The sequence below is a fragment of the Dendronephthya gigantea genome, unplaced genomic scaffold (genome assembly GCF_004324835.1).
Source record: "Dendronephthya gigantea isolate DGI-Jeju-01 unplaced genomic scaffold, DenGig_1.0 000000F, whole genome shotgun sequence".
In the NCBI taxonomy this organism is placed as follows: Eukaryota; Metazoa; Cnidaria; class Anthozoa; order Malacalcyonacea; family Nephtheidae; genus Dendronephthya; species Dendronephthya gigantea.
In genome coordinates, this window is record NW_021163010.1 from 4,772,422 (window position 1) to 4,798,843 (window position 26,422).

Below are 26,422 nucleotides of genomic sequence, written 5' to 3' on the forward strand. Positions count from 1 at the left end.
TCCTTCCATGGGTGTTCTTACGAAGCCCAATGATCAAGACAACGAGTGTGAAGAAGCGCACTCGGAGCAAATGTTCATGTTTCAAGGTAAAATCACAGGCCCTGATTCAACTACACTAAGGTAGTAGCAGCGAATCATGCAGTATATATAATCTAATCAGTGCCATATTGAATTGGTTGCACATCTGTACCTTTGTACCATGCATACATAACCGTGAACATACCATAACAAACCAATATCCTTATCGTAAAAAACAAGAATGATATAACGCGTTTAGCCTCCTCCGCAGGCATCTCTTATGCATATTTGGCTTGGGCCAACCCATGCCTAATAACCTATAATATAATTTAATACATAAAAGATGCCTGCGGAGGAGGCTATACCGAGTAATGAGTTGATAAAACCTCGAAAACACCCCGATAAAGACAGAATATTACTACTATAAATTTATTTAATTATTTTTGTTCAATATTCAAAAACATAATATTTACACTGTCATTGTTCAATCTATGTTCAAGTAAAAATTCCAATGGCGTTACAGTCCTGCTTTCTTTGTCCCAAGTTTAATATCTTTCCACAATGAAATTAAGCGACGGATCTTATATGCATTGTTCTGCATTCATGGTTTTATTTCTAACACCGTTCAACTGCCACATTCGTCGGTTCATTATTGCAATGGAGCTTAGACTGTTTTTGGAAAAAATTTAAATCTATACAAGCTATAAGTCTAATTTGCTGAGGACGAATAGTAGACATGTGAACAAAATGGAAAAGGAACAGCAGGTTGTGATACCAGAATTGCGTCCATCTTTAAGTTCAGTAGATTCAGTAGAACTCGATTCAACCAAATAGACTGCGATAAAAGGACAAACATCACATTATTAAAGTCGAAACAATAGTTAACAATATTACTTAGAGACAATTATTTAGACAGCCAAAGACAAAGAATATAGCTCCAAGTCGGTCAATCATTCTGCAGACATATGCATGGGCAGCTTATAAACGTCGCACTTCTCAACGCATTTAGAAACATTAGATAATCCCTGGAAATACCTCATTTATTTATATAAATTGTTTTAATGCCTTCGGCGAAGTTTCTCCTTACCTTTTTTTGTTGGCATCTTCGTTATTTTTTCATCTAAAATTCCACTTTTGACAGTAGCTTCTTTAACAGCAACATTGTTTGTTGGCGTTAGATATTCTAAACATAAAAAAGAAATTTAGCTTTCAAAATTTTCGTACATTTATAGATACTAATGAGAATTACCTCATGAAGAAGCGAAAAATTCTCGAGAATTTAAGTCTATATTGTCTCTTCATGCATGCAATATGTCATTATCAAATGGAATATTCAAGTAGCTCTCGTTGCAATTATATATAAACCTCTTATGTACCACTCCTAATGCCTAGTTCTCATATGTCCCTAACAGACGGCCATGTGTGTCGGTGGTGGTATATACATCTTACCTTGAGTGGTGGGGAGTGTTGTTGGAATTTCTTCCTCTGGCTGTTCACAGGCATAGACATCAACTCTCATGCACACAACTTGGACCCATGATAACGGGTTGAAACGAATATATCTTGCTGCAAGTAGTCGGTTTAATTTATGACGAACAATTTTGTCTCTCTTGCCTTTATGTTCATTGCCCATGAAGATCTATATGGGGAAGATTTTTGAAATATGACCACTAACGTTCGACATTTTTTTATTCGTTTTACAAAACATTTAAATGTGTACAAACCTTGGACTTCATTGTGCTATTGTCTTTGTATGGAAACCATTGTTTTCCATTGATACTGTACATAATTTGATACGAAGTGACAGATCCATAGACATAACCTTGGGTAGCTACTCCTGTCACATTTCGGACTGTTCTTAAGTCAACCTACATACAATGAAAATATGGAAATATTACATTTTAAAAAGACACGTGAAAGTGAAAACGTAATCTCCGAGGGGATATTTACTCATGCACCAAAATTTGCTGACGTTACATAAAAGTGTGAAATGGCAAATATATAAAATGGTTGCTTTTCAAAACGAAACTAACTGATCTTTTTGACCACGACAAGAATACTTAGCATTTAATTTGTATATGATTGTAAAGCAATGAAAAAACCATAAACAAAAAGGAATTCCTATACAATGAAATATGATTACAACTCTAATGCTATAAAGTTTTGACAACAATGTATTATGATTGATCTTCGATATATGATGAAAAGGCGTCTTCTGAGTCTTTTCACGTTAAAATAGTTGTTTTATGGATATTTTATAAAAAGCGCAGTTATTTATGGGTTATTAAATTAAACGCTTTCCAATACCTGTATATATTGATTTTTATTCGCGTCATCCGCACACCAGGCACCCCATATTCGTTTCGTTTCATTAATTTTTCTTATTCTGTTGTTCAGTCGACCGAGATAAGGAAAATGACCAGCTTTGAATGATGATGCAAGGAATGAATGATCTGGTAAATCGCCACTCTCTATACCGACCGATGAATTACATGGTAAATCTAAATAAAAAAAATATAGATGGCAGTGCCAATGAGTGGGTGCATAAAAATTAATAAATACAGCGCATGCTTATTACTCAGAAGGATTTCGATAATGACGATAATAATAATGGGTCTTTACTCAATTGATAAAAGTACATATCAAGAGTTACAGGGAGAAATGGTATAAATATAGAAATATTAAAGCTAAGAGAGCAGCCACTAAACAGTGTTAGCTTATACCTAAAGTATAACCTATTTATAAAGCTATTTGCAAAACGTTCCGTATTGACTCTTGGCAATTAACTTTCTCGACGTTTTCGTATTGACTCTTGGGAATTGGGAAAACGCGGTGACGATTCTTTAACCGTAGGTAAAGGTGAATGTATAATTCAAGAAGTTTATAGATATTATACAATTTTGAGGTGTAGTGTCTTTCGATGCCTCTAATCAAAGTATATTACTTGAATTTTTGAACTAAGTGCATGTGTATGGATGAGTAAAATCTCGCACACAAAAAGATATTGCAATACCTTTAGAATGCCGAAATCAAAACCTGATCCCAGACCTGCTGATTGCTGAGGTCATGGGTGTGGTCGACCATCCAAATACTAATACTTTACATATGGATGACAGGTATTTCCCTCTTGACATAACAATGTCTAGGGTAAGCTTTTAAACTCGCAAACGAAACACAAGCGATGTATGGAACAGTTGTTTGTTATAAGACGAACCATCTGAAAATATTCTCTCCGTGAAAAGGCTTGTACAAAGCTAGGCATACTGAAAATGGTCACAAGTTTCACAAAGTTTTCCGGATGTCCATTCACTTCTCAATTAACGTGATCAAAAACGTGACATCTGGAGATAATTCAAAGTCGAACTTATAGAAACAGAATATTTTCGCTTCAACACGGATTATATATACATTAATTTTGCACCTATCTTTGAAAAAAATATGCTCATTTTGTCCTAAAAGTCGCTATCAATGAAACATAAACCTTGTTGTCGTCACCTGTTTGGTTAAGACCACAAGGATGAGACAGATTAGAACATCAACCCAAAACAAGTGAGATAAAAAACATAAGCACTAACACAAAGAGGGCTTTATTCCTAAGTAAGTAGCGGAGTTTCTTTTTTTAGGACGTTTCTCTCCTTCCTGCATGGACTTTTCGTTTTAAATCACTAATTAGATCAATAAAACCGGCGTAGATATTTTTGAAGAGCAGAGAACCTTATAGTCCGAAGTACCCCTACACCAAGATATATCAACTATAAAAGTAATTACTATATTTGGTAAATCAATTGTGAATGAACAAAAGTAAACAAGACTAAAATCAGTCTCTTCAACCCTGAGTTCATGTTGTAGCATTCGCTGTTTTGACTATCCTTTTAATCATATATAGAACAATCCCAATGGAATAACTTTTGCACAATGCATATGGATATAAGAGTTGTTCATAGATCACATGCATTGGATTATGAAAGAATGAAATCAAATGAAATTGGTTCAACGTCTATATTTCAAAACCCTCAGGAAAGGATAACAATATACTGTTCGAATGACTTTTAAAAGTCTTTTATATACTCATGAGGATTTCAAAATATTAGATCATGCTTTTGACAGAAACACCAAACTTTACAGTGACGTATATCTGTGTATCATTCGCGCGATTTAACACTCTTTTAGAACGATGGTCGTAAAGTATGAACTTATTTTGTGCTGTTTAACACCTTTTCATGCCACATGGTCGTCTAATTTCCGGTTTTTCTCCTTTGTACAAATTTCTTTATTTTTCAAACTTCGCGTTTTTGAAAGTGGGAATTACTATATTCGCAAACTATCATATTGTATACGTCTTGAATACTGGCACTAAGGAAAATACATAGTTAAATTACAATCTTTAATTTCTATACAACGCATTATAGCTGTATTACTGCAGGAAATTTATATTTTGTTTGAGAAGCCGCCAACATATTTTGCGAACAGCTTGTACGCCAGTTCATAAATCAAACTTTTCCGTTCTCTAAGGCTATATTTTAATCTGACTGGCTGTCTGGTTTTCTTGTAATATAATTTACAAGTTGTGAGACATAATTCTAGAGCGTTTCGAATGATATAAGTCAGTTGTTGACCCGAAATTCTTGTGTGAAGAATGCACAACTTATGGTCATACAAAACACTTGGAAAGATAAAATTCAGCAGTCACAATATGGGTTGTTATGACAAATTCGAAAGCAAATGTGACGATAACATTTCGAATGCATAAACTCATGAACTAGTTTTGAGGCAATTAATTCACCAGCTTTTATGGACAGTCAGTTTGATTTAACTATTTGACTTTGTCATGCCCTGCATTGTCGATGAAGATAGTATAACTATACGTTTTGAAACACTGTTAGTATAATACTAACAGTGACACTGAGGTATCTGATTTTCAGTGAATAAGGTGACGTTGAAAAGCTTGCTTTGTGTTTTTTTCTAACTTGGAAAAATATATCCTAACAGAAACGTCTTTTTATAACTCGCGTTATTAATGTGGTTTATTTTAAATAGCAGACACAGAATTTATTAACGGTTACTGAATATGTGGCACGGTTTTAATATTAATTTTGAAATTGAAAATGTCGAAGTACAAGCTGTTGACTCATGCGCTTTCACATACAACGTTAACTGAGTCAGAAAAACTCTTTTTAAAAACAAAACTACTAGAGATGAATGAACTAAGGTAGTTATTGAGTTCAAAGTTAACGTGTATGAAGAACTCTCTTCTGAAGAAAGAAAAAAGAACTCGGACAAGTCAAGTGTGTCCTTTTCGTGACCAGCTTGTACTTGCGTCGCCATTAACCTTTTATGATCCGGTGTTTGTTGTAAGGTGAGATGATACGATTTAGGGTGTTAGACGCATTAGGAATCAATAAGCGAACACAAAATAGTTTCAAACAATTGCATAGGTGTTTTCCTTTCCCAAATCTCTCATATAGTCTTGCTTTCTGTTCAGCAAAATGATTATCCTCCGTCATTCCGGAGACGAAATCCGAAGTATCGAAAATCCTCAACATTGTTTCCGCTCATGTTCAGCCACGTAGAGTCGTTAGTTTTAACACGAAAAGGAAAATAACACCACACACGCTAACCGTGACTTCGTTTAAGTGAGAAAACCCTGAAGTATTTTGTACCCAATTGCGCAAGAGTTTTATACAATACTCCATTTTGCATTCATGGCGCCAAGCAAGTCAAGGCAAAGTGTGTGAATCGCGCGTAAGCTGGGAATTAGAATTAAAAAGCGGCATTATTGTCTCAAATGTTACATCAAATATTCTTGTAATGTACTGTACAAATTTCGGCTGTTCTATTGCCGTTTTGAGGTTCAACAAGAGAGCTTTTCAAAGGTCTTCCTAAGCGGAAAACTTAAAACTGTTTATACTGTAAAAAGTAAACTATTTGACTGTTAAACGCCACCTGAGACGCTAATGTTAGTATTTTCTGACATTATATAAGAAACTATCATTTACCTGCCGTGGCACAGCACATCAACGTCAAGGACATGAAAAACTTCAGCGTGATCGCATTCATCTCGTTCTCTCGAACTCCCAATTTCTTGAGCGCAGTTTGTTGTAAAAGCATCGAACTCTCGAAACGCACATCCTCTCGCCCGGGCGCCGTGGTGTTTATAGACAATCCAAAGGGCCATAAATCACTAGTGAACAGCCACAGGAATATTGCGAACGTAGATTGGTGGAGAGACATTGATTTGAACAGAATGATTAATGACCATCCACGCCTGCTTCGTCTTCGTGTTACGCATCTCAAGATTCTGCGCATTCTTTTTACCTGGCAAGCGGTCTGAGATCATCAATCTTGCGATAAGGCAATGACAAGTGCTCGTCAAAAATTTTATTAAATCAAGCTTGCCGCAAAGCGGTGTGTATTTCACTCGCAGACCACGCAAACATCGCGCACCCCTTACTGCCCCTCCAGAATACCCAACAATTGTTCGTAATCAATTCTAGTTTGCTAAACTCTTCAATTCGGAAGGCTAAGACGCTAAATGCCCCCAATTATCACGCTTTGCTCAATATACAGTTAGTCTTAGTAATTCCTTTAATTCTTTTAATGCGAGTAATCTGGTTAACCGGTCCATCCTGCAATCCATCATATTAGAGAGCGCGCTTCCGTTCCGAAAGCAAACACCCTCACGCTAATAACAATTTGTCTTTGCGAACTTGTCAGAAGTTTGGCAATGATTTCTAAACTTCTCAAAAAGACGGGAGGTCTGTCGTTTGAGCTTGTTTTTTTCGTTTTCGACATGTTCCAAAATAAAAGTACGTACAATTGTTTTAATTCTTGCGTTTAGCTCATTTGCATTATATGCGTTTCAGTTATTCACTATCGTTCGTTTCCGTGACGCGTTATTCAGACGCACGAAAAAGGCGTGTAGTTTTCAATAAACAACCACTTGGCGATTAATCATTCCCAGTCTCCGCACGCGCATTGATTGTCAACGAGGAGATATATGCAAAGTAATTATTATGTAGCTATAGTCATGCAATTATAACAAAGCTTCAGAAAAAAGTCAATATGATCCTTTCATATAACTCTAACCTGGCTTAAACTTAATATTCATTAAGGAGTAAAATATGCGATTAATATTACGACAATCGATGGAAGCAAAGAGTATATTTCAAGATTGTGGAACTTTGTTCACATCTAGTGGTGTCAACCACGCGAGCAGAGTTTGATATCACTGATAATGAAAACATAAACTACATGTAGAGTGATATATAGCTATAATATTAAAAAAACTTTTTACCAAAAGTTTTTTACTATAAAATCTATTAACTTTGGTTAAACAGCTTTATAACTATCAAGTTAGTGGTCCTTCCAAAGTTCCCGAAAATCAGATAGATTATATTAGGTTGTCCAGCATTATAGCAGCCTGTAGCCTGTAGGTAGAATACTGCTCCATATTTCATATGAACGATCAATAAAGCCTGAAAGACTGCGACTCGGAGAACCTCTTTATTTTTTTAAAAATCCCTTGTAATCCGGCGCACATATAATCCGGAGAATAATCCGGCACCTGGAATTTGACAAGTAGATTATACATGCTCGGGTAATCATGCAGTAGAATTAGACAATAGAAGTTCTTAAGAGACTTTGCATTTGAAACTCCTGAGCGACTCCTGCATGATTTCAGTGGACCAGTGGTATGCATGTCTGATCCAGTATATAAAGTCATTTGTGGTACATTAAGAATGACTAATGATTTCGTGCAGGAAACTCGACTAATGAGCTCCTGTGAGTTGGTCGTCTTCCATGGTTGGCGTCTTATCCTGACATGTCACAGTAAGTTTGACAAACTATTTTCTATTCTGCGGAAGGGCGACGTTCAAACAAAATAACTAAGTATGTTTGTTATTTCATGCATTAATCTGTGCTATTGTTACACTTTAATCTGTCTTTGGCAAATTCAGCAGTATCTCTGAGACTTCATTTCACCTTGCTGATGACCCAGGCTGACTTTTTTCTAAGTTGGTTTCATTAGTAGCCTACATTCAGGGGTGCTGACAAGCGTTATTTTGGTCCGTGAAATTCGAATTGTTTTTCTTGCCCTGAAACGCGTTTGCAAACCTATACTATAGTATAGTCGTAACTGACGACTGGAGCTTTCGCAGAAAATATTTCGGATTCGCATTAAAGTACAAATCTAAGTAGTAAAGAAATCTTTATAATTTATCAAAACGTGCCTCTGCATCGAGCTGATGCATCGTCTACTGTAGCTTCAAGACTTTCTGAAGGAGTAGATAGATGATACGCCCTCGTAGTTTGGTAGCGACTGCCTAACGCCTATTTCTTACATTGATCACAAAAATTGCAATTGCCCCAACATTAACACTAATTCCAGAAGACATCATTTTATACTTTCAATTATTTTGACATGCTCGGAGGAGCATATAAGATTTCGGTAATGTAGCAAGATTTCATGCATGCATTTAGACCTTGAAATTCTGACTAATGCTCTACAAATTCCATCAATCATCAAAATTCCATCAATCATCAATGATCTTTATAGTCAATATCTTTTAGTGAATTGCAAAACACCACAAAAATCTAACTGCATTAAACTAAACTAAACTAAACTAAACTCATTTAAAACTGTTACAGTCATTATGTACATAAGATTTTTTATAAAGCTTTTTTATATATTTAGTACTATTCCTTCAATGTGAAACCACAGTTACAAGTACATGGATTTTACTTCATCAGTGACAGTTTCTTCAAGTTCAAAATAAACCAACTCTCTGCTTGTAAGTATGTTAAACCTAATGCCTGTTAGTTCCTCTGCTAAAGATTGCAACACTTGAATAGTTCCCAACTCCTCCTTTGTTGCTGGTCCTTGCCTTGCTTTTCTTCCATTTACCACAAAACATGACATTGGTATTTTAACCACATGAACAAACTGTATTAACTTATTCAATACGTTATCCGATATCTTTGTATCTTTTGGGGGGTCAGGAAAGCCTTTCGACTTTTCTTGAAACATTGAGATCTCATAAATGACATTACTTGCTATATCAGCAATAGGAAGAGCTGTCAGGATATGCAGACCTTCAACTTTATTTGCCACCATCATATCCATAATCCAATCTATTAGTTCACCAGAGACATCTGAAGATGGTCTACAATTGAATACAACTATTGAGACTTTTTTTGATGGAATATTAGTAATCTGCACTGGACTGAAAGAATTGTCAAACTCTGTTTCTCCTTTGCAACTGACAAAGCCAAGATCTAGGAAACTGGTACGATCATGATTGGGAACTTGCTGATGTATGGTCTCTGCATCTGAATGGTAGTGCAAATCAACTCCAAGAAGTGCCCGACAACCAGCAGCAGCAATATCACTGAACCCAAGTAGAACTCGTTGTTGTAGCTTTACACTCATATTATTATAATTTTTAATTTAGATGTTCACATGCTAACTGTTTAAAACGATCAAATACTGAAATACTGCCAGCCCAGGCCAACCAAGTATCTTTGAAAATTACAGTTATCAGTGGTTATTATATTACACGCACATTTCGCGCATGTAAAGATTTAACCTGCGAGCAGGCGTGCTGAGGGGTAAACAGTCAGTGCACGTGACCTGTCAAAAAGTTGCAAATGTTTCGTTGCCCTGTTACAAATTATTTCATTTTACCATTGTATCAAATAATTCAAGTTTGATATCATTCATGACAATATAAAAAATACACAAATTCATTCTCATTTAATTTACACATGTCATTTAGTAATTCACATTTTTTCTTCCGCTATTCTATGACCCCTAATTAAAGAAATATTCTTTTATCTAACCCCCCCCGGTTAGAGCACCTTTCAATGGCTGACAACAACATGTGTTTGTATGTAGTGCAATATGTCTTATATTGAAATTCCGTTTGACGATTTAGAATTTTATGAATGTATTGGTTGGGGATCATTTGGATCAGTGTACAGAGCATTGTGGAAGTCGCAAGAAAGAGTTGTCGCAGTAAAGAAAGTACTTCGCCTGGATAATGAAGTATGTTAATCCTGACCATATTATAAATTTGTCATTGTGCACTTGTTCGAATTTACTTGACAAATATTGCTAGACCATAACAAATATCAATATTTTGTTTTTTATATATACCGATTCAAAAATAATGCTATATTTTACTTACTATATTTCTACTAGCCACTAGCCAGAAACGCTAGGTTGTCAATAAATGGAAAAGTGAAAGAGTTTTGATTGGGTATTTCCCCAGAATATTAAATAGTTTGTGAATAGCAAAACTCAAAGAGGTGTCGTTGGTGCATGCACATCTTGATGAGCTGTATTGTGTGCATACCAGACAGGTTTTTTGAACTCCTACATGCAGAAGTTCTCTTTGTCTGACTTCAGCATATATGGAACATTTCATTGAGGACATCTACAGGCAAAATTTGCCAGTTTAATAAAAATAAATATAAGTGAAATTTATAGTCCAAGACTAAGAGTGCAATTTCCAGACAGAATATATTTAAATTAGTTCACTTTTCTCGCAACACAATGTTTAGTTTAAATGCTTAAGTTTGCAATCACATTATTGCTGGCAGTACTATGCCATATACTAGCTGTGCAGCAGTTGTTTGGACATTTTGGTGATATTTTAAAGCAGGTTCTGTATTCATTAAGTACATTTACGAGATGATCAATCAACTAGCCACTCTATTTTGTTGGAACAGAGTATTTCCATGCATTTCAGAAGACCAACTCAACAAATGCCTTGGTGTACGTTGTGGATAAAACAGTCTAACATATTAAAATTCTGTTGTATTAGAGCACCAACATGGTAGCTATAGACGTATAGCCTTTTGTGAAAGTGCTCTATATTATCTAATATTGTATAATGAGTAAAATCCTTTTTTCATTTAAAAGGCATCATATAGCAAAGTCCTGGACATTTTAATGTGCAAGATGACATATTTTCAGTAACCCCATTTCTGCCACCAAACTCTGAAAATATTATATGTCTCATACATTTAGCCATTTTAATATATAATTATTACGCACCCCAAAATTTTTCAGTCCTTTCATGTCTGGCCCCTAAGTGAAGATCCCTGATCATTCAATTGAACATAATTTTTTTTACTATACAGGCAGAGGTTTTAAAGTTGTTAAGTCACAGGAATATAATTCAGTTTTATGGAGTTCTTAACTCATCACCTAACTATGGACTTGTTACAGGTACAGTATTATTGTACTAACCATATGGTCAATATCAATATACTGTATAATCATTATCACCAATATAACCTTGTTTTAATATAAAGTAGGTTAATTAGAGGAGATATGCTGAAATTGTAATTTCTAAGAGCATGCATATGTATAGGACCACTTAATATTTTTTCAGAAGAGCTAGAGAAAGAAGTGTAACTAAAAAATTGTAACCTGAAACCGTAACACATAAACCATTAACACAAAAAGGTGTCTTTTTGAATAAGTTGGTCTGTGCCTTAGTTGTCTTTTTTGTGGTTCTTTTCAAATTTGTTTGTACATAAACGTTAAGCATGTACTAATGTGCCATCTTTTCCGTTTCCACCTGATCACTTGTAAAGCACGTATTTTAGAGAAACACGCTTATGTTTTGGAAAACAAATCACTTTCAGAGTTCTTTTGGTAATCCCTTTTAATTCAACATTTTTGGATGATTATTGGAGAATCTGTGAGCCATTTATTAAGTGAATGATAAAGTGTTATTTAACTCTAAGAATTTTTTTTGGTGTAGCACAAGCGTAGTACATCTGCATCAGTATAACTGGCTTGCTTTTGTTTTTTAGAATATGCTTCTCTGGGATCTGTTTATAGCTATTGTTCTGATAGCAGTAAAGAATTACAATTTGAGCAGATTGTTAAGTGGGCAACGGATATTTCAAAAGGTAGTACTGTAATAAGTTGAGTGCCTATTCACTGCATAAAACATAAAAAGAAAGTAAAAGAACGACTTTAAAGTGTGCCAGATTGAGATAAGTCATCTTCTCCTATTAGGAATGAATTACCTTCATTATGAAGCTCCATTCAAAATCATTCATCGGGATTTAAAATCCAAGAACGGTATGTTAGAAATGATTTTTTGTAATCCGCTTGGTTTTTCTTTAGTACGTGTCTTACGAACAGAGAAAATGCATATTGTTGAAATAGATGATATCCTTGTTTTCTAATCGTTATAGTTGTCATCGCATCTGACATGACTGGCAAGGTAAGTTTTATGCGAATTATATATATCGTTTTTTAGAGTGAAAATACTTCAGTCTTCAGGACAAAACCTGGGGCCGGTAGTTCAAAAGCCAGTAAATTTTTACATCAATTTTTTTAATCTCTTCTTCACAAAGTTGACTATCTTTTTTCATATATTTTCTGGACTGATAGAAGTAACATTTTCTAAAGTTTTAAAACGAACAGTGGTTCAGAAGCACATAAACTAAAACACTGGATTAAAATTTAACTTAGGGTTAGCGCTAACCTAGCTTTGAACAAACGGCCCCTGGTACCGGCTCATGTCTCATGATGATTTGAGTCTCTGACTCTATCAGTGACTCGACCGAATATTGTATTCCACAGTGTACTGTAATCACTGATAACGGTGACGTTCTTTACGTGTGATACATTGTATTTATTTTATTGACAGATTTGTGATTTTGGAACGTCCAGAGTGGCAACAAATACAACTCAGATGTCTCTCAGTGGAACCTTCCCGTGGATGGCCCCCGAGGTTTGTTCGTTTAGAATATTATTCACCGCAGATTACAGATTACGGATTTATACATTCCAGTGTTTCTGTTTTAACGTAACTTTTCCCTGCGGAGAATCTCACCCTTTCATTTATGAAATAATGCAAACGTCACGCATATACTGACTGACTCCATGAACGGTACAACATGAATTTCGAAAACCTCCTTTGTTTGGCTAAAATGGAAATTATCAGAATCAGAATAAAATGATGAGAATTTTGTTCAACTTATACTAGGTCATCCAAAGTCTCCCTGTCTCAGAGCTCTGCGATGTTTTCTCATATGGTGTGGTAAGTGTGACTTAGTATACTTTGGTAACAAAGAATCCAATCTCTTACCAGTGAAGGGGTTTTATAATTATATAGTCATCTTATATGTTGTAAACTGCTTCACTCTGCAGGTGTTATGGGAGATGCTCACACGTGAAGTCCCTTTTAAAGGAATGGAGGGAGTTCAGGTTGCCTGGTTTGTTGTCACGAAGGATGAGGTTCGTACGTATTTTACACTGGCTTCGATTCTCTAAGTCTGTTTTTCACTTTGTCATGTTCCTAACGCTATAGCGTATCTGAATATTCGGAGGTCAATTAATGAGGGACTCTATCTTGACTATAGTCAAGTTTGCGCAAAGACGAAATTTTTATTAATTGCATGGTTTCATATAGACCATTTCAATAACGACATATCCTTCATTTTTTCTCCCATGTCTTTGCGCTCAAACGATAACTATTGCACCTTAATTACAGCATACCTTACTTTTGAGAGCATCCACACAATTACTATACACAACTACTGTAAACATTTTGTCAATTAGATGTGTAAGGTTGCATGAAACTGCGGACGATTCCTGATTGTCATATATTTTTGTTAATTTTTTTAGCGTCTAACAATTCCCAGTACATGTCCCAGTCAATTTGCTGATCTTATGAGAAAATGTTGGGAGAGTGATCCAAAAGTACGGTTCATGTCTAGGTTTATATGTACATATGTAATTTACATAGCTAATGTTGTTCGTGCAGTACGTGAGATACATTACGTGCTTTATGCTTTTTTGATAGGCTTTTCAAATTTTTATTTAAATTTTATCTAGAATCGCCCTAGTTTTAAGGAGATTATTCCTACCCTTGAGAAAATGGACGGCAACGGTTAGTACTGAAGGAGAATCTGCTATTGTGGTTACTACAAGAGGTCCTACAAATGCAAGAACATGATTTATAGAGAAGCATGTAGCTAACACTGTTACCACTGTTACGCCATGCATGTATGGAATTTTAACAATGATCCCATGCAAATTAGATTGGCAACATATAAGATGACCAATTTCACATAGTTGCAAATTTAACACAGTTGCATACATATATGTATATATAAGGGACTATTACTGGCAAACTTTCATTTATTAGTCGATCTTCCGTTTTCGTTCAAATATATATCATTGCTCACTAGGTTCATTGAGGGATGAAACAAATTCATTTCTTCGCCAGAAAGACGAATGGAGGTTAGGCTCCCCAGTGTATATAAGCACAGATGAGAGGGAGGGTTTCGAATTGATGCCAAAAATAGGTTTCGAATGATAGACTTTTTCATAATGACGTGAAATGCGGAAAGTCTGATGTCACATAAAGCTTGATTAGCATCGCAAAGCTAAAGAGCCAATCACACGGCGTGTAACATCAGACTTTTCAAGGAACTTTGGCATCAGCTAATTTTGCTAAAGGATGAAATCAGTATCGAGAAGTATTTTGCGGTCTTTTGACAAAACTTGATTCGATTTTTAAAAACAGGAAGGAGATAGACTCAACACTGGAAAAACTAAGTCGAATGGAAAAGAATTTAAATCTCAAAGCTAAGGAACTCGAAAAGGTAAATATATAGCTACTTAATAGTATGAAAAATATTAACGAGGATTGATGTTTGTCGAAGCTGTGTAAATAAAGCGTTATACTAAAAAAATTAATAAAAATTAATTGACTGCTTCTTATATATAGTATGTTTGCATAATACATTTAGCGTGAAGAACGTCTGATACAGCGTGAAAGAGAATTGGAACAACAATACGTAGCCAAGGTACGCAGTTTTTGCTCGTTACGTTTTTTCGAATAAACTGCATGAGTTATGATGTTTAATTATTTTGCTTGTCAAAATGATGATTCATGTTATCACCTGAATGAAATACGGAAAAGAGAGAAGGAAGGCGATAATCTTTGCGAATAATAGAAACTTTTGCGAACGAATATTGACTCTCATGTGTCAAGTTTATAGCACTGTTGACAATTCAATTTTATGTTTATTTCTAGGTTGTTAGTAAACATGACGTGAACGCCTGGAATGAAGAAGACGTTGTAAGCTATTTCGCTGATATATATTAAATTGCATGCATGATAATATTTATGAGCATGAATCATGATTTATAGAAATTTTGAACATTGAATTGACCATTTTTGTTTCAGTTCTTATGGGTGGAGCATATTGGAATTCAAGGTTATGACGGAATACTTCCTTTTGTGTATATTTTCGACTTTTCCACATAACGTTTACAATTCCTAGGGAACTAAGATCGGAGTGGATTCAGTCCTGAAACATCCCGAGGTTCAAATCCTTACAATGATAAAACCTTGAGTCCGTTATGTGCCTCAATAGGATCGCAATTGCCTAATTGCCTTCCCTGTGTGATGTCACTTTCCTGGAAAAATGCAAATATTAAAATCTCGTATATTTTTTTATTCAGTTGGCAACAGAAATATCTCAAATTATGCCCAACTTTTTGCCGATAATAATATTAATGGGAAAAGGTACGGGATTGGATACTTTGACTTCATAATGTTCTCTGTAATTAATCCGGTTCAATACAAACAGGCTACAAAGCTCAACATGCATGCATGTAATAAAGCTGCGAGATTGGACATAATTTATAAACAAATATTTTGACTTATTTTGAGAAATATTCTTGTTCATTTATAGACTGCTAGTTTTGACTATTGACGACTTAAAAGATTTGGGAATACAATCCCTGGGCTACAGACTGGAAATTCTGGTAAGTTTGTCAATTATCATTCTCATGCTTGCAATAATTTGTTAGTTAAAAAGCTTGCCAACATAAAGCCCCGTGGAGGTTTGAAATCATCCTCCTTTTCTCATTTCAAAGCGTCCATATATGTAATTTTGAGCCATGTTTTTCATATGATAATGCATTTTTGTAACAGGACAAAATATCAAAGCTGCAGAACGAGAATGTTCTGATGCTGCACTTTCCTCCCCTGGAGAAAGTACGTGAAAAAAATTATAATTGGTTTTATTATATAATATGCAGACGTGTTTTATTGACGAGTCCGCCACTTTGAAAAGCGATAATAACACATGTGCGATCGTGTTTGATCCACCGAACTGGAATCAGGGAGGGGGATAAAAAACTTTTCAAAAAAACCAGTTTTTCATTATATAATAAACAGAATAATAAATGGATGCGCGAAAATATGGAATTTATTTCTCGTGTTGAGAAAGATATCTCACTCGTTCGCTGAATGCGCTCACTCGAGATAAATTCCATATTTCCGCGCATCCATATATGTTATTCTCTATTTCATTATAAGTTGGAGATTTACTTGGTCGTATTTTGTTGTATTTATTTTGAATTTTGTTTTATTTATTCATTGGCTTTTCTGTTGGATTTTTAGGGTGAAGCAGTGAACGATGAGCGTTCGCAGAAAATAGTCACTTTGACATTACTGTTTGGTAATCACTGTCGTATTGGCAGGACGGTGCAGGTTGGTATATTAGGGATCCTTTACGGTGTTAAGGCCATTTTCCCCTTCAACTGTATCGTAGCGAAACGTAACGTATCTCATTGTTTTAAAGTCATTAGTTTTAGTCGAATACGTCGGAAACAAAGAAATACGTTACGTCACGCTACGATTGCATGGAATCGTAGCGAAGTGTAAAACAGGCCTTACAATCTAAGTAAAGATATAAGTATATGTTTCAACTATAGTAGCTTGGTAATAAGCACTTCATCTTAGGCTCAGCAGTTCTCAGAAAATATATATATAAAACTTTTAACAGGATTGCAAATGGAAAATGTATGCGGATGTGGATGTCGACGGTGATGGACCGTTCCATTCATACATCAAGGTATGCATGTATTACGTATTAGGCTATACCTTTCCGTATGGCGAGTGTCTCAGCAAATCTTGTACGTCGAACGTCGAAAAAGATTGGTTTATAACTGTATTTTGTTTGAATTCAAGTTGCTTAAACGATTTTGTAACCAGGACCGGCTTCAACTCTGATCAACTTCAGGATCGTGCAATGTTCATATACTCTACAGAAAACCCTTCGTCTATACTTGAACTACACAGGATTGAACCTGAACGTAACATGCTATGGTTATTACATTTTTGATATTTCTTTATCACGTACAGGACGTTACATTTAATTATCGATCGTCGGAGCCAATTGTATTGAAAAGTGTAAGTTAAATACATTACGTGCATATATTGAATTATATTAATTTGGCCGTTTTTATCAAATGACGTACTACTGTAGATCTTTCTTTACATATGTTTATTGGATCTTCCTACACGTTAGATTATCAATCTATTATGAAATAAATCTATATTTCAAAAATTACCTACCCAAATATATTAACAAGTTGGCGAAGACTAACCATTAAGGGTGGAAAATAGTAATTCCCATCAGCAAAATAGTATGGCGTCAATTAAAACAGGGAATTAAGTTTGAACTCCATGATCGTCTAGCCACCGTACGTGATGGAACACTGGCAGAAGTGTGGAGAAAATCCCTGTACTGTTGTTGAATGCACTGTTAATTACAGGGTGAGTTATAAAAGTCCATTATTTATCATTTCTATACAATTGATTAAATTTGAGATTTTGTACATATATGTACTGGTGTACGGGAAACGTAAATATCCGTTCATGCATGGGCCTTAAAAATTAAAAAACGCAGATAAAATCTTGGTCATGCATAGGTATTGGCATGTTGTCATACATATATTGCATTTTTGAGATGAAAATTGAAAATCAAACCCGAAAATGACAGAACCAAAATGAAGGAAATGTATTGAATCTTAATTCCAACTCTTTGTAGTAAATTCCAATATCTGCTGTAAATTCGGTTGTTACCCTGTGGGATTTTTAGAAATTGTTTTTATAAATGCAGGGGTTTTTCGTATATGAAGATATTAGACTATGGATTGAAAACTATATGCGTTTGCCTGAATCCATACTCGTCACGTTTTTGATGGTATAATAATTGTTTGTGTATAATTTAAGTTGTTTTTCTGTCTCGTTAGAATGATGTGAAGAAACCTCGATGTACAAAATACACTCATTGTGTACTGCTTCAAGAAGGCGGTGGAACGTACCAACGTACTGCTGAATTGACACTGAAACAATCTGTCGTTGGTGTCGCCTCACCTGTATCACCATCTCTTTCAAGTGTGAGTATATAAGGATTTCCATATACATTATAAGTAGTGTGGCAATGCCACAATGATCGATGTGTTCTTTTGTTTAGGATGTGTCTTTGGATTCGTGGCCTAGTCATCGTAGTCTCACTAACAGCACCTCGTCCACAACTATCGGTACTCCTTTTCTCAGCGCTTGGGAACGAGGCCCGGCAAGTGAGATTTTGTTTCCGTCAACCAGCTCTCGAGGTCTTGCGACATCAACAATGAATACAACAGTTCGTCGTACAAGTAGCGGCAATGCATCGTCGTCGTCACGTGAGTAGACCATGCAGTTACTTCGTCTTTGCCTATAGTATAGTCTGTTTTTTTAATTTTTTTTTTATTTAGTTTCTGTCTTTCAAATTGTACTTTTAACTACTGCTTCGCTTAGGATGTGTAAAATGTTGCTGTATTTCACCTTGTGCTGACATATATGCCATTTCCAGCTAAATTTCCTGTTCCTTCCAGGAACTAGCACTTTTACTTAATTTGTTGTATCGTTTACTTCTACTCGTCCAACTGGGATAAATAATTTCAATCCCCTTTTCTTTCAGCCAAGCCAGGTTCATCACCTTGCAATGCAAAGAAATCATATGTGAGCTCTCCTAAGACACCTTCCCAAAGTATGTTATGTGATATGATTCGGAGTTATCGCTCCTTTGTATTTACTACTACTACTCAGTCGTCTTTGCAATTGAACTAATACGTCATTTCTATCTTAATTTTAGGTAAACAAACTGAGAGCTCCGGCAGGAATTCACCATTTGAGTGGACCAGTGTGAAATCAAAACGAAAAGAAATTAGCCAGCCCAATACCAGACCATCTAATTCTGGTGCTGGTCATGCCAGGGGTGGAGGAGGTACATACAACAGAAGGACTGGAAACAAGTTTGGAAATCCAGGTGGGGCAAACTGTGGTAGAGACCAAAATGTCCAATTTGGCAGAAGTGTCAGTGACAATACCAGTAATCGAAAACATAACGATTTTGATTCTGTTAGAAGGACAGCTAGTGAAGGTAGTCGCCGCAGAAGGTGACACACGATTGTAGTTCGATGGCGGGTCAAGTTTGTCGTAACACCAGTGACAGTTAAAATGAATGGCGGGGGGGGGGGAGCAACTGGGGGTCAAAGTAATGTTGGCAAGGGCGGCTAGATCTTATTATAAGTGAAGAGAATATCGCATAAAACTATGAACTACTTACAAACATGAAAGTATCTGGAGGGGGCAAACTGCGGGCAGACAACAAAATTGGGTGTCCCATTGCCCTTACATTGTCCACTTTCATAAATCATGCTTTTACACCTGAAATATTTTAGTATTAGTCGGCGTAAAACGAATGATTTGGCCGTTCTTTCAGGATTATATTTTAACATCAGTTATTAAATAAGAACTCTAAACTCTGGATATAAGTATACATCCATCGCGCTATCAAAATCATACAATTTTTATATGATCTGTCACTAGAAAGACGGTTAGGCTATGGTATAATAAAATGGTGCCGTATATAAATTAAAATTTAACAAATTACTATGGAAATGGCAGAAATGATGATATGATGCGTGTGCATGATGCGTGCTTCTGGTGCCATAGGTATTCTGTTCTGTTATCTCTACGCAGTCAAATCCAATATGGCCGCTAATGTGGAAATACAGGCTTTTGCTGCTATTGAAGATAAGAGCTATTTTGATGATTTTGACTTGGAAGATGAGGATATGTCGTCTTTCTTAAGAGTAGTAGATGATGTCGAGGAGAACTACCGACGAAACCCCCAAAATTACACGCTTTTCTCAGGTGGAGCGGTTGGTAGTGACCTTTATTGGCAGAAGATTGGCGCCAAGTTTGGGATTCAAACGAAAGCATTTTCTTTTGAGGGACATGGTTCTGGTAATAACAGTGCTAGGGTTATTCTATTTCAGCAACAGTTGCAACAAGCAGATGCGTTTTTGCACAAAGCCAATAAGACCTTAAAACGAAATTTTCCAACCAGTAAAACCTTTGTTGATAATTTGCTTCGACGTAATTGGTATCAAGTTAAAGACACTTCAGCTGTCTTTGGAGTTGGCCGAATATGTTACCGTCGAAGCATAGTCGAAGGTGGGACAGGATGGGCTGTTCAAATGGCTATTGACTCTAAAAAACCCGTATATGTGTTTGACGTATTAAATTCTACATGGCAACAATTTGATTATAGAAAGAACAGGTTTCTTGTTTGCGAGGTGCCCAGACTAGCTTTAAAATTTACTGGTATTGGAACCAGGTCATTAACAGAAAATGGACGAAAGGCCATTAAGGATGTATTTGAGAATACATTTGGAAAATCATACTGTCAATAAGCAGTGAATTTTCATTCCTTGGAAGTCACAGTAATAGGTTGTTGTCCAAACTGTTAAAAAAGCTAATTGTTAAAAAAGGAAACAGTATGAATAGGATTTTGATTCTCTAGTTGTTTTTATACTGTGATTTTACTTTGCTAGTAAATGTTTACTCATTTGGCAAACTGAAGATTGCATGGAGAAAGTGCTTTATATATATATATTGTTTTTAAAATCAGTATTATCTATTATGTTAAACAATTACAATGTTCTTGATTTGGTATTGGCTTTCTTCATATACAAACTCCTTTTGAATATCTGGGCATAATAGGATGTGTACCAAAGTTTAATGAATATATCAACTGGTTATGATAGTTCACAGAGATGGTTTTGCTGAGTTACTGAGGCCAGCATCATATATTCTAGTTTATAGGGACTAGTCCCCGCTTAAATGTATGCGTAAATTGGTTTTTTCATGTAAGTTTGCCATTGTAAGAGATGACAACCTGGTAACTGATTCTGATAGCATTCTTGATATGATTGTCTAAGTACATGTCATACTATAAACTTCTTCTTTGCAATTAGATTTTTTTAGTGTATACCATACATGGATGGCTGTCTTATCTGGAAGTTGATGCATAGTAGTTATAACAAGAATTTAAACCATGCCAGGATTACCAAATTTGGGCCTTCAGCATTCCTATTATTGGATCAAGCCAAAAGGTGAGACTGCATAAAATTCTATTTTTCCCATTTATTTGTTGGGCATCTTCTATATAGGGTAAAAGTTACATTGGGAGCCCAATCCGCCATCAAAAATTTATTTTCTGATTCGTTTTTTGTCAAATGCATTTCCCCCTGTTTTTGGGATGAAATTTTTCAAAATATTAAATATAATGCTAAATATAATACAAGTTGCTCTTTCACCATACCCCTCTAGACAGCCTTGCTCTTATTGTGTGCCACTGATTATTTTTGGTCATAAAAAGCAAAAGCGATTATTAAAGAGGGGGCTATTTCGCAGACAAGCAACGTAAAAAGGGCTTTGGGTACTAGAATTCCAAGGGACTATAATGTCCAGTATGGTCAGATCTGCACATCGGTTCTGCCCATATGCATTTACATTATCAATTTCCATGTCTTGCAATCAGCAATCATTCTGCCTAAGAGAAATACTTTCGTTCGCAAAACACGAGTACAGTCTATTCATTGATTATTATTTATTAATTCCTCAAGAATTTCGTTCGATTTTAAAAAATTCAAAGTTCCTTTCGATTTCACCATCCAAATTTTATATTGTAATTTCAAAAATTCTGATTTTCAATAAAACAGGAAGTTATGGACTTTTCCAACTTCCAGGAATTGATCAAATGAATGGCAATGATTTCCATAAACTGAGGAATTTTCAAACTATTCACGATAGTCCTCGAAAAGCTCTTTAAAATTGTGATTTTTTGAATAATTTGTGGATCCCAGAAACTTAGTGCGTGTCCAAAAACAAGGGCCGCGCATTTTTCTGGAATATGGAGCCATTATGGGCTTGTAATTATGGAGCCTGAGGTAAGGATATCTTACAAAATCTACAAGGAATTTTACACCCAGATTCTAGCCACTGCACAGAAAAAATAATAGATATATTATCTACTTTGTGTCGAAGAGATTTTTCGGTTACGATTGTCGATCTGTGTCGTTGGTTTAGTTTATACTAGTGGAATGGCTGAAGCAATTGAAAGTAACCATGTAGACCATATAGTAATGTTTAGTAGAAAATGCCTTTTAGATATAAATGATAAACAAAAGGCAGAAGTGGAATCCATTGCTGACTCACTCAAGGAAAATTTCCAACTGTGCTATATCTCGCACCAATTTAAATATGAGGAGCAAGAAGCCCTCCCAGAAAGGTATTTTTCTTTTGACGAAAGTAACGTTATATTCCAATTGTACCTAATTTATTGTACGTGTTGCGGCATTGTCGTTTCGGTATTCAGAACAGTTTCACAAGGCATTGCCAAACGAAGAAGGAAAATATTGATTAATGCGTGTGTCAATTTCGAAAGTGGTCGCTCGCTGTCAATATATAATAGTATAAACCATATTATAAACGGAATGTTAAAATCTTTTCAACTTTTGAAGCGTTACGGTGTAGTATCAATCGGTATCGCGAAGTCAAAGTCTAGAACATGAAAGTGAAAGAGAGTTGTTGAGTTAGGCCACGTCAGAGCTCGACCATAATTTGCAACAAATGTTACAGGATTCCACGAATACGTGAACTATAAATTTAAACTACGATTAGAAATTATGTGACATGGTGAAAAATAAGAGCTTTGTCTAGATTGGACTACGGCTCATGCTATGGGACCGGCGAAACGGATAGTTATGAAACGGAGAGTTATTAATAAGCCCGAATCAAACGAGAACACAAGTCCATCGCAAGTTCTCTTGTAGTTGCCTGGCTGTACCTCGTTTGACCGTCTACTTGCGTTGACTTGCGACAACTTGAGTCTTTTCAAATTTCATCACAAGCTTTTTGAAACTTGTGAACGTTTGAAGTTTGAACACGAACACACGAAGTGTAAGTATTTCGAGCCTGTTACCATGGAAACTTTCCGAAAAGAAATTTTGAAAAAAGTACAGTAGGAAGTGGATAAAGAAAAAGAAAACAAAGCTTGGAAGAAAGAAGTAAAAAAGAAGTGGACAAACGCAGAAATAGTGAGATTAATCGAGGAGTACGAATCAATCGTTTGACCAGTCTCACGCAAGTCACAGCAAGTAAACTTGCGATGGACTTGCGTCCTCGTTTGATTCGGGCTTTACTTACGGCTCGCGTGTCTGGTATGCTGCCTGGGAGACCCTGTTTAGCTATTCAGGACTTTGAAGATTTATGTTTAAAACCACGCCCAAACCACGACCACGCTCTAACGTAACCCATTTTCTTAACCGTCTCCAAATGTTTCTTGAACTAACATGAGAGAGTTATGGTTGACTAACTCCTTTTTTGTTAACATTGTGAAGTTTAAGATGTTGGAGAGTTAAAATATTTCTCTTTCGTGTTCACGTTTCTCAGCGAGAGTTACGTCAGTTTTGTGAAAAACCACTAAATTTTAGTACATCTGTAACTTTATCTGTTAACCAGTTTTCCAAAACTGACAGAACTCGAGCTCTTGTGTTACTTCAACTGAACATCAAGAGAGTTAAGAATTTGGGCGTATACGCGGAATAATACGCTGATAGCTCAGTGAATACTGTATAAAAATGCACATGGTATATACCAAATTAAAATAAGACATTTGCGAATTAAAAGTCAAGAAGTTATTTTTAGAACTTTTGTTACCATGTTTTTTGCGCCACACGGCTTAACTACTAAATATTTATATATTATTCACTCTTTCCTTATTGTTCATTGTCAGGATACGTGAAAATTTTAAAAAAAGAGATGACGAACTTCCCCCTTTTATTCGTGACTCTTCGAATTCAGGGAGTACTGTTATTATCATTGGTGCAGTAAACGAAGATCTATATTTGGCTGCTCACACTAAATCCTTTCTTATCGGTGCATCCTGGGTTGAACTTGAAGACAAAGTTATAACATATGGAATACCAGCCCCCACACCGAACGCGGCAAAAGTGATATTGGAAATCATTGCTAACCAATCCGAATGGTACTACACTTGTGAGTTCATAGTCTCAGACGTACCAACAAAGGTAGTCGCTTTGTGTTCAGCAAATACGTATGGACCTCCCTCAAATGAAAAAGAGATTGCTAAGAAGTTTCAAGCAGTCTTAAAGGATGGGGATAAGAATGCAGCCACAAAAAAAGCTCTGTTGTGTTACCTTATGGCAGGTAATTTATGTAATAATACAGTAACTAATTTACAACGTGGTATTTCATAGTGTTATTTGATTTTATACTTAGCAAATCTTTTCCAATTTACATTACAGCCATAGCTCATGATAATGACTTCAGGGAAGTACAGGACTGGGCAATTGCACCTTCTTCCTCTACAGACGTAAATGAGACAATGGTGGAACTGAAAGAACATCTGCGCTACATGATGTATGGAAGAAAAAAGGATCCAATTTTTGTTAGACACGAAGAAACAACCAAGTCAAGATATGACAAATACGGCGAGAGAGTGCGAGATGATTATTGCCAAAAACATTTTCGTAGTATAAAGGTACACCAAAGTTATAAAACCAAGCTAAAAGGAAGAGTTGTTTGTGTAATAGACGACTATCTGACTCATGGAAACACTTTTGAGGCTCTACGAAATTTGTTAATTAAATGTGAAGTTAAGAAAATAATTTTCGTCGCGATTGGTAAGTTTTTGCGCAGTGATGAAGGCAATTATATAACTAAATCATTCAGCATCGAGGGTGACGTATTTACTAGCGATTACCAAGCCACATTTCAAGAAAAAAAGTCACACCAAAGGTGGATTAACCTATCTGCGAAACGAAGTCAGCAAGAGCTAAACAAGCTCGCAAACTCTTTAGGGTATTAGGCCCTTGACGTAACGTGACGTAATTAATACAAACCTTGAAACTTTACATACGACTCCTTTTAAAAAAACAGGCAGAGTTGCAATAACACAGTGCAATATATGTTGCATTCTTTGCTTTTAAATAACTGTATTCTAATTTGCTACCCATGCAGAGTGGCGGAAAGCTACAAATACGAATAAAGACACGTAAAAACAATAGCAAAATGAACACGTTATACGTTGCATGGCGAATCGTGTAGTATATTATAATATAACACTTATAGCACGCGCGTGCTGATTGGTCGAAAAGCGTGTTTCTATTTAACAACTATAGTCGCCTCAGGCTCAGTGATTACACGGAAAATGTTTTAGTCATTTAGACTGATGTAGATCTAAATGTGTTAAAAGTGTGAAATAATGAAAAATTGGAGGAACAAGTCATGTAGATTAGAAAATATAATCCATATTCTTTTAATTGTAAACGTAATGAATAAAAACCAAAAATATGTTGCCTTTGGCGTGTTTAATTTTCGCAGATGTTTCGAAAACAAAAACCACACAATCAGACTGAACCAATCAAACTTCGTGTAACATCAGACTTTCATCAGTGTTTGGACGTCATTATGAGAATGGTCTGTTTTCATGTAGGTCATCTGTATGATGTGTTCGATGACTCATCAGTTTGGAAAGTGTTTTGCCAATATTAAGGACACTGCGCAAGCTCATTTTATTTTATTTTTCTATTTTATAAATTCAAACTTCTTGAAGAAATAGTAAATTGCTTTAGGCCTACGCTACGAGGGTTGTTTATGTTCTAGTTGTTCTAGGGCCGGTTGTATCAAGCCCGTTTAGCTTAAACGGTGGATAAGCTCAAAATAGAAAGCAAGTTTATCGTTTTATTCAACAAGCAAACAAAATGTTTTTAACCATAATACAAAGATACTGTTTACAACTACATATTCAGTGCATAATATTTAAGTTCACTCATTCAAGAGAGATGTAAGAGTGTTATTTAATTTTGACTTATCCACCGTTTAAGCTAAACGGGCTTGATACAACCAGCCCCTGGTTAAGAAGACGAATCGGCTTGCAGCTATAAAGATGCGAAAAATGTAAAAAGGCTTGCGGGCTCTTCTTACAACATCTCATCCACCTGAGCAGCTTGCGATGCTGTTCAGCGAGCGGTTTAATGAAAGCTGTTTAACCTATGGTTTAACTTCGTGTTGAGAACTCTGAAGAATCTGCCGCGCTAAGTATTGCCAAGACAGATCTGGCGAAAAGCCCAAGATGGTGACGATATCCCTGACTACACATAGAGAACAGTTCCTAGCATTTAATAATGAAAACTTAGATCTACGTATATTCACAA

The 26,422-nt window shown here is 35.8% G+C and overlaps 4 protein-coding genes across 6 annotated transcripts; 3 read left to right on the top strand and 1 right to left on the bottom strand.

Annotated features, from left to right (window-relative positions):
* Positions 1-418: 418 nt before the first annotated feature.
* LOC114522017 (discoidin, CUB and LCCL domain-containing protein 2-like) lies at positions 419-6,320 on the bottom strand. Its single transcript, XM_028542620.1, has 6 exons — positions 6,015-6,320; positions 2,326-2,519; positions 1,743-1,886; positions 1,468-1,657; positions 1,106-1,201; positions 419-853 (listed from the first exon to the last, which is right to left on the bottom strand). The coding sequence occupies exons 1-6, from the start codon at positions 6,247-6,249 to the stop codon at positions 720-722; spliced, it is 993 nt and encodes a 330-aa protein (XP_028398421.1). The 5' UTR covers positions 6,250-6,320; the 3' UTR covers positions 419-719.
* Positions 6,321-9,868: 3,548 nt separating this feature from the next.
* On the top strand, positions 9,869-19,383 carry LOC114515654 (mitogen-activated protein kinase kinase kinase 20-like). Its single transcript, XM_028534954.1, has 26 exons — positions 9,869-10,063; positions 11,164-11,251; positions 11,845-11,943; positions 12,053-12,118; positions 12,235-12,263; positions 12,693-12,776; positions 13,032-13,085; positions 13,196-13,282; positions 13,673-13,747; positions 13,883-13,937; positions 14,239-14,290; positions 14,577-14,655; positions 14,803-14,859; positions 15,090-15,134; positions 15,243-15,273; positions 15,521-15,584; positions 15,754-15,826; positions 15,996-16,058; positions 16,467-16,556; positions 16,852-16,920; positions 17,211-17,258; positions 17,547-17,624; positions 18,104-18,250; positions 18,328-18,535; positions 18,814-18,882; positions 18,988-19,383. The coding sequence occupies exons 1-26, from the start codon at positions 9,920-9,922 to the stop codon at positions 19,293-19,295; spliced, it is 2,262 nt and encodes a 753-aa protein (XP_028390755.1). The 5' UTR covers positions 9,869-9,919; the 3' UTR covers positions 19,296-19,383.
* Positions 19,384-19,411: 28 nt separating this feature from the next.
* LOC114515684 lies at positions 19,412-20,615 on the top strand. The gene has a single exon (XM_028534988.1). The coding sequence runs from the start codon at positions 19,826-19,828 to the stop codon at positions 20,591-20,593; it is 768 nt and encodes a 255-aa protein (XP_028390789.1). The 5' UTR covers positions 19,412-19,825; the 3' UTR covers positions 20,594-20,615.
* Positions 20,616-21,157: 542 nt separating this feature from the next.
* Positions 21,158-25,517, top strand: LOC114515663. Of its 3 annotated transcripts, none has more exons than XM_028534962.1 (4): positions 21,158-21,295; positions 22,339-22,473; positions 23,980-24,413; positions 24,512-25,517. In XM_028534962.1, exons 1-4 carry the CDS (start codon positions 21,180-21,182, stop codon positions 25,072-25,074), a joined length of 1,248 nt encoding a protein of 415 aa, XP_028390763.1. In that variant the 5' UTR covers positions 21,158-21,179; the 3' UTR covers positions 25,075-25,517. The 3 variants fall into 3 exon arrangements, with proteins under 3 accessions (XP_028390763.1, XP_028390778.1, XP_028390771.1); XM_028534977.1 differs by having other exon boundaries at positions 22,353-22,473; XM_028534970.1 differs by having other exon boundaries at positions 21,212-22,473.
* Positions 25,518-26,422: the final 905 nt, after the last annotated feature.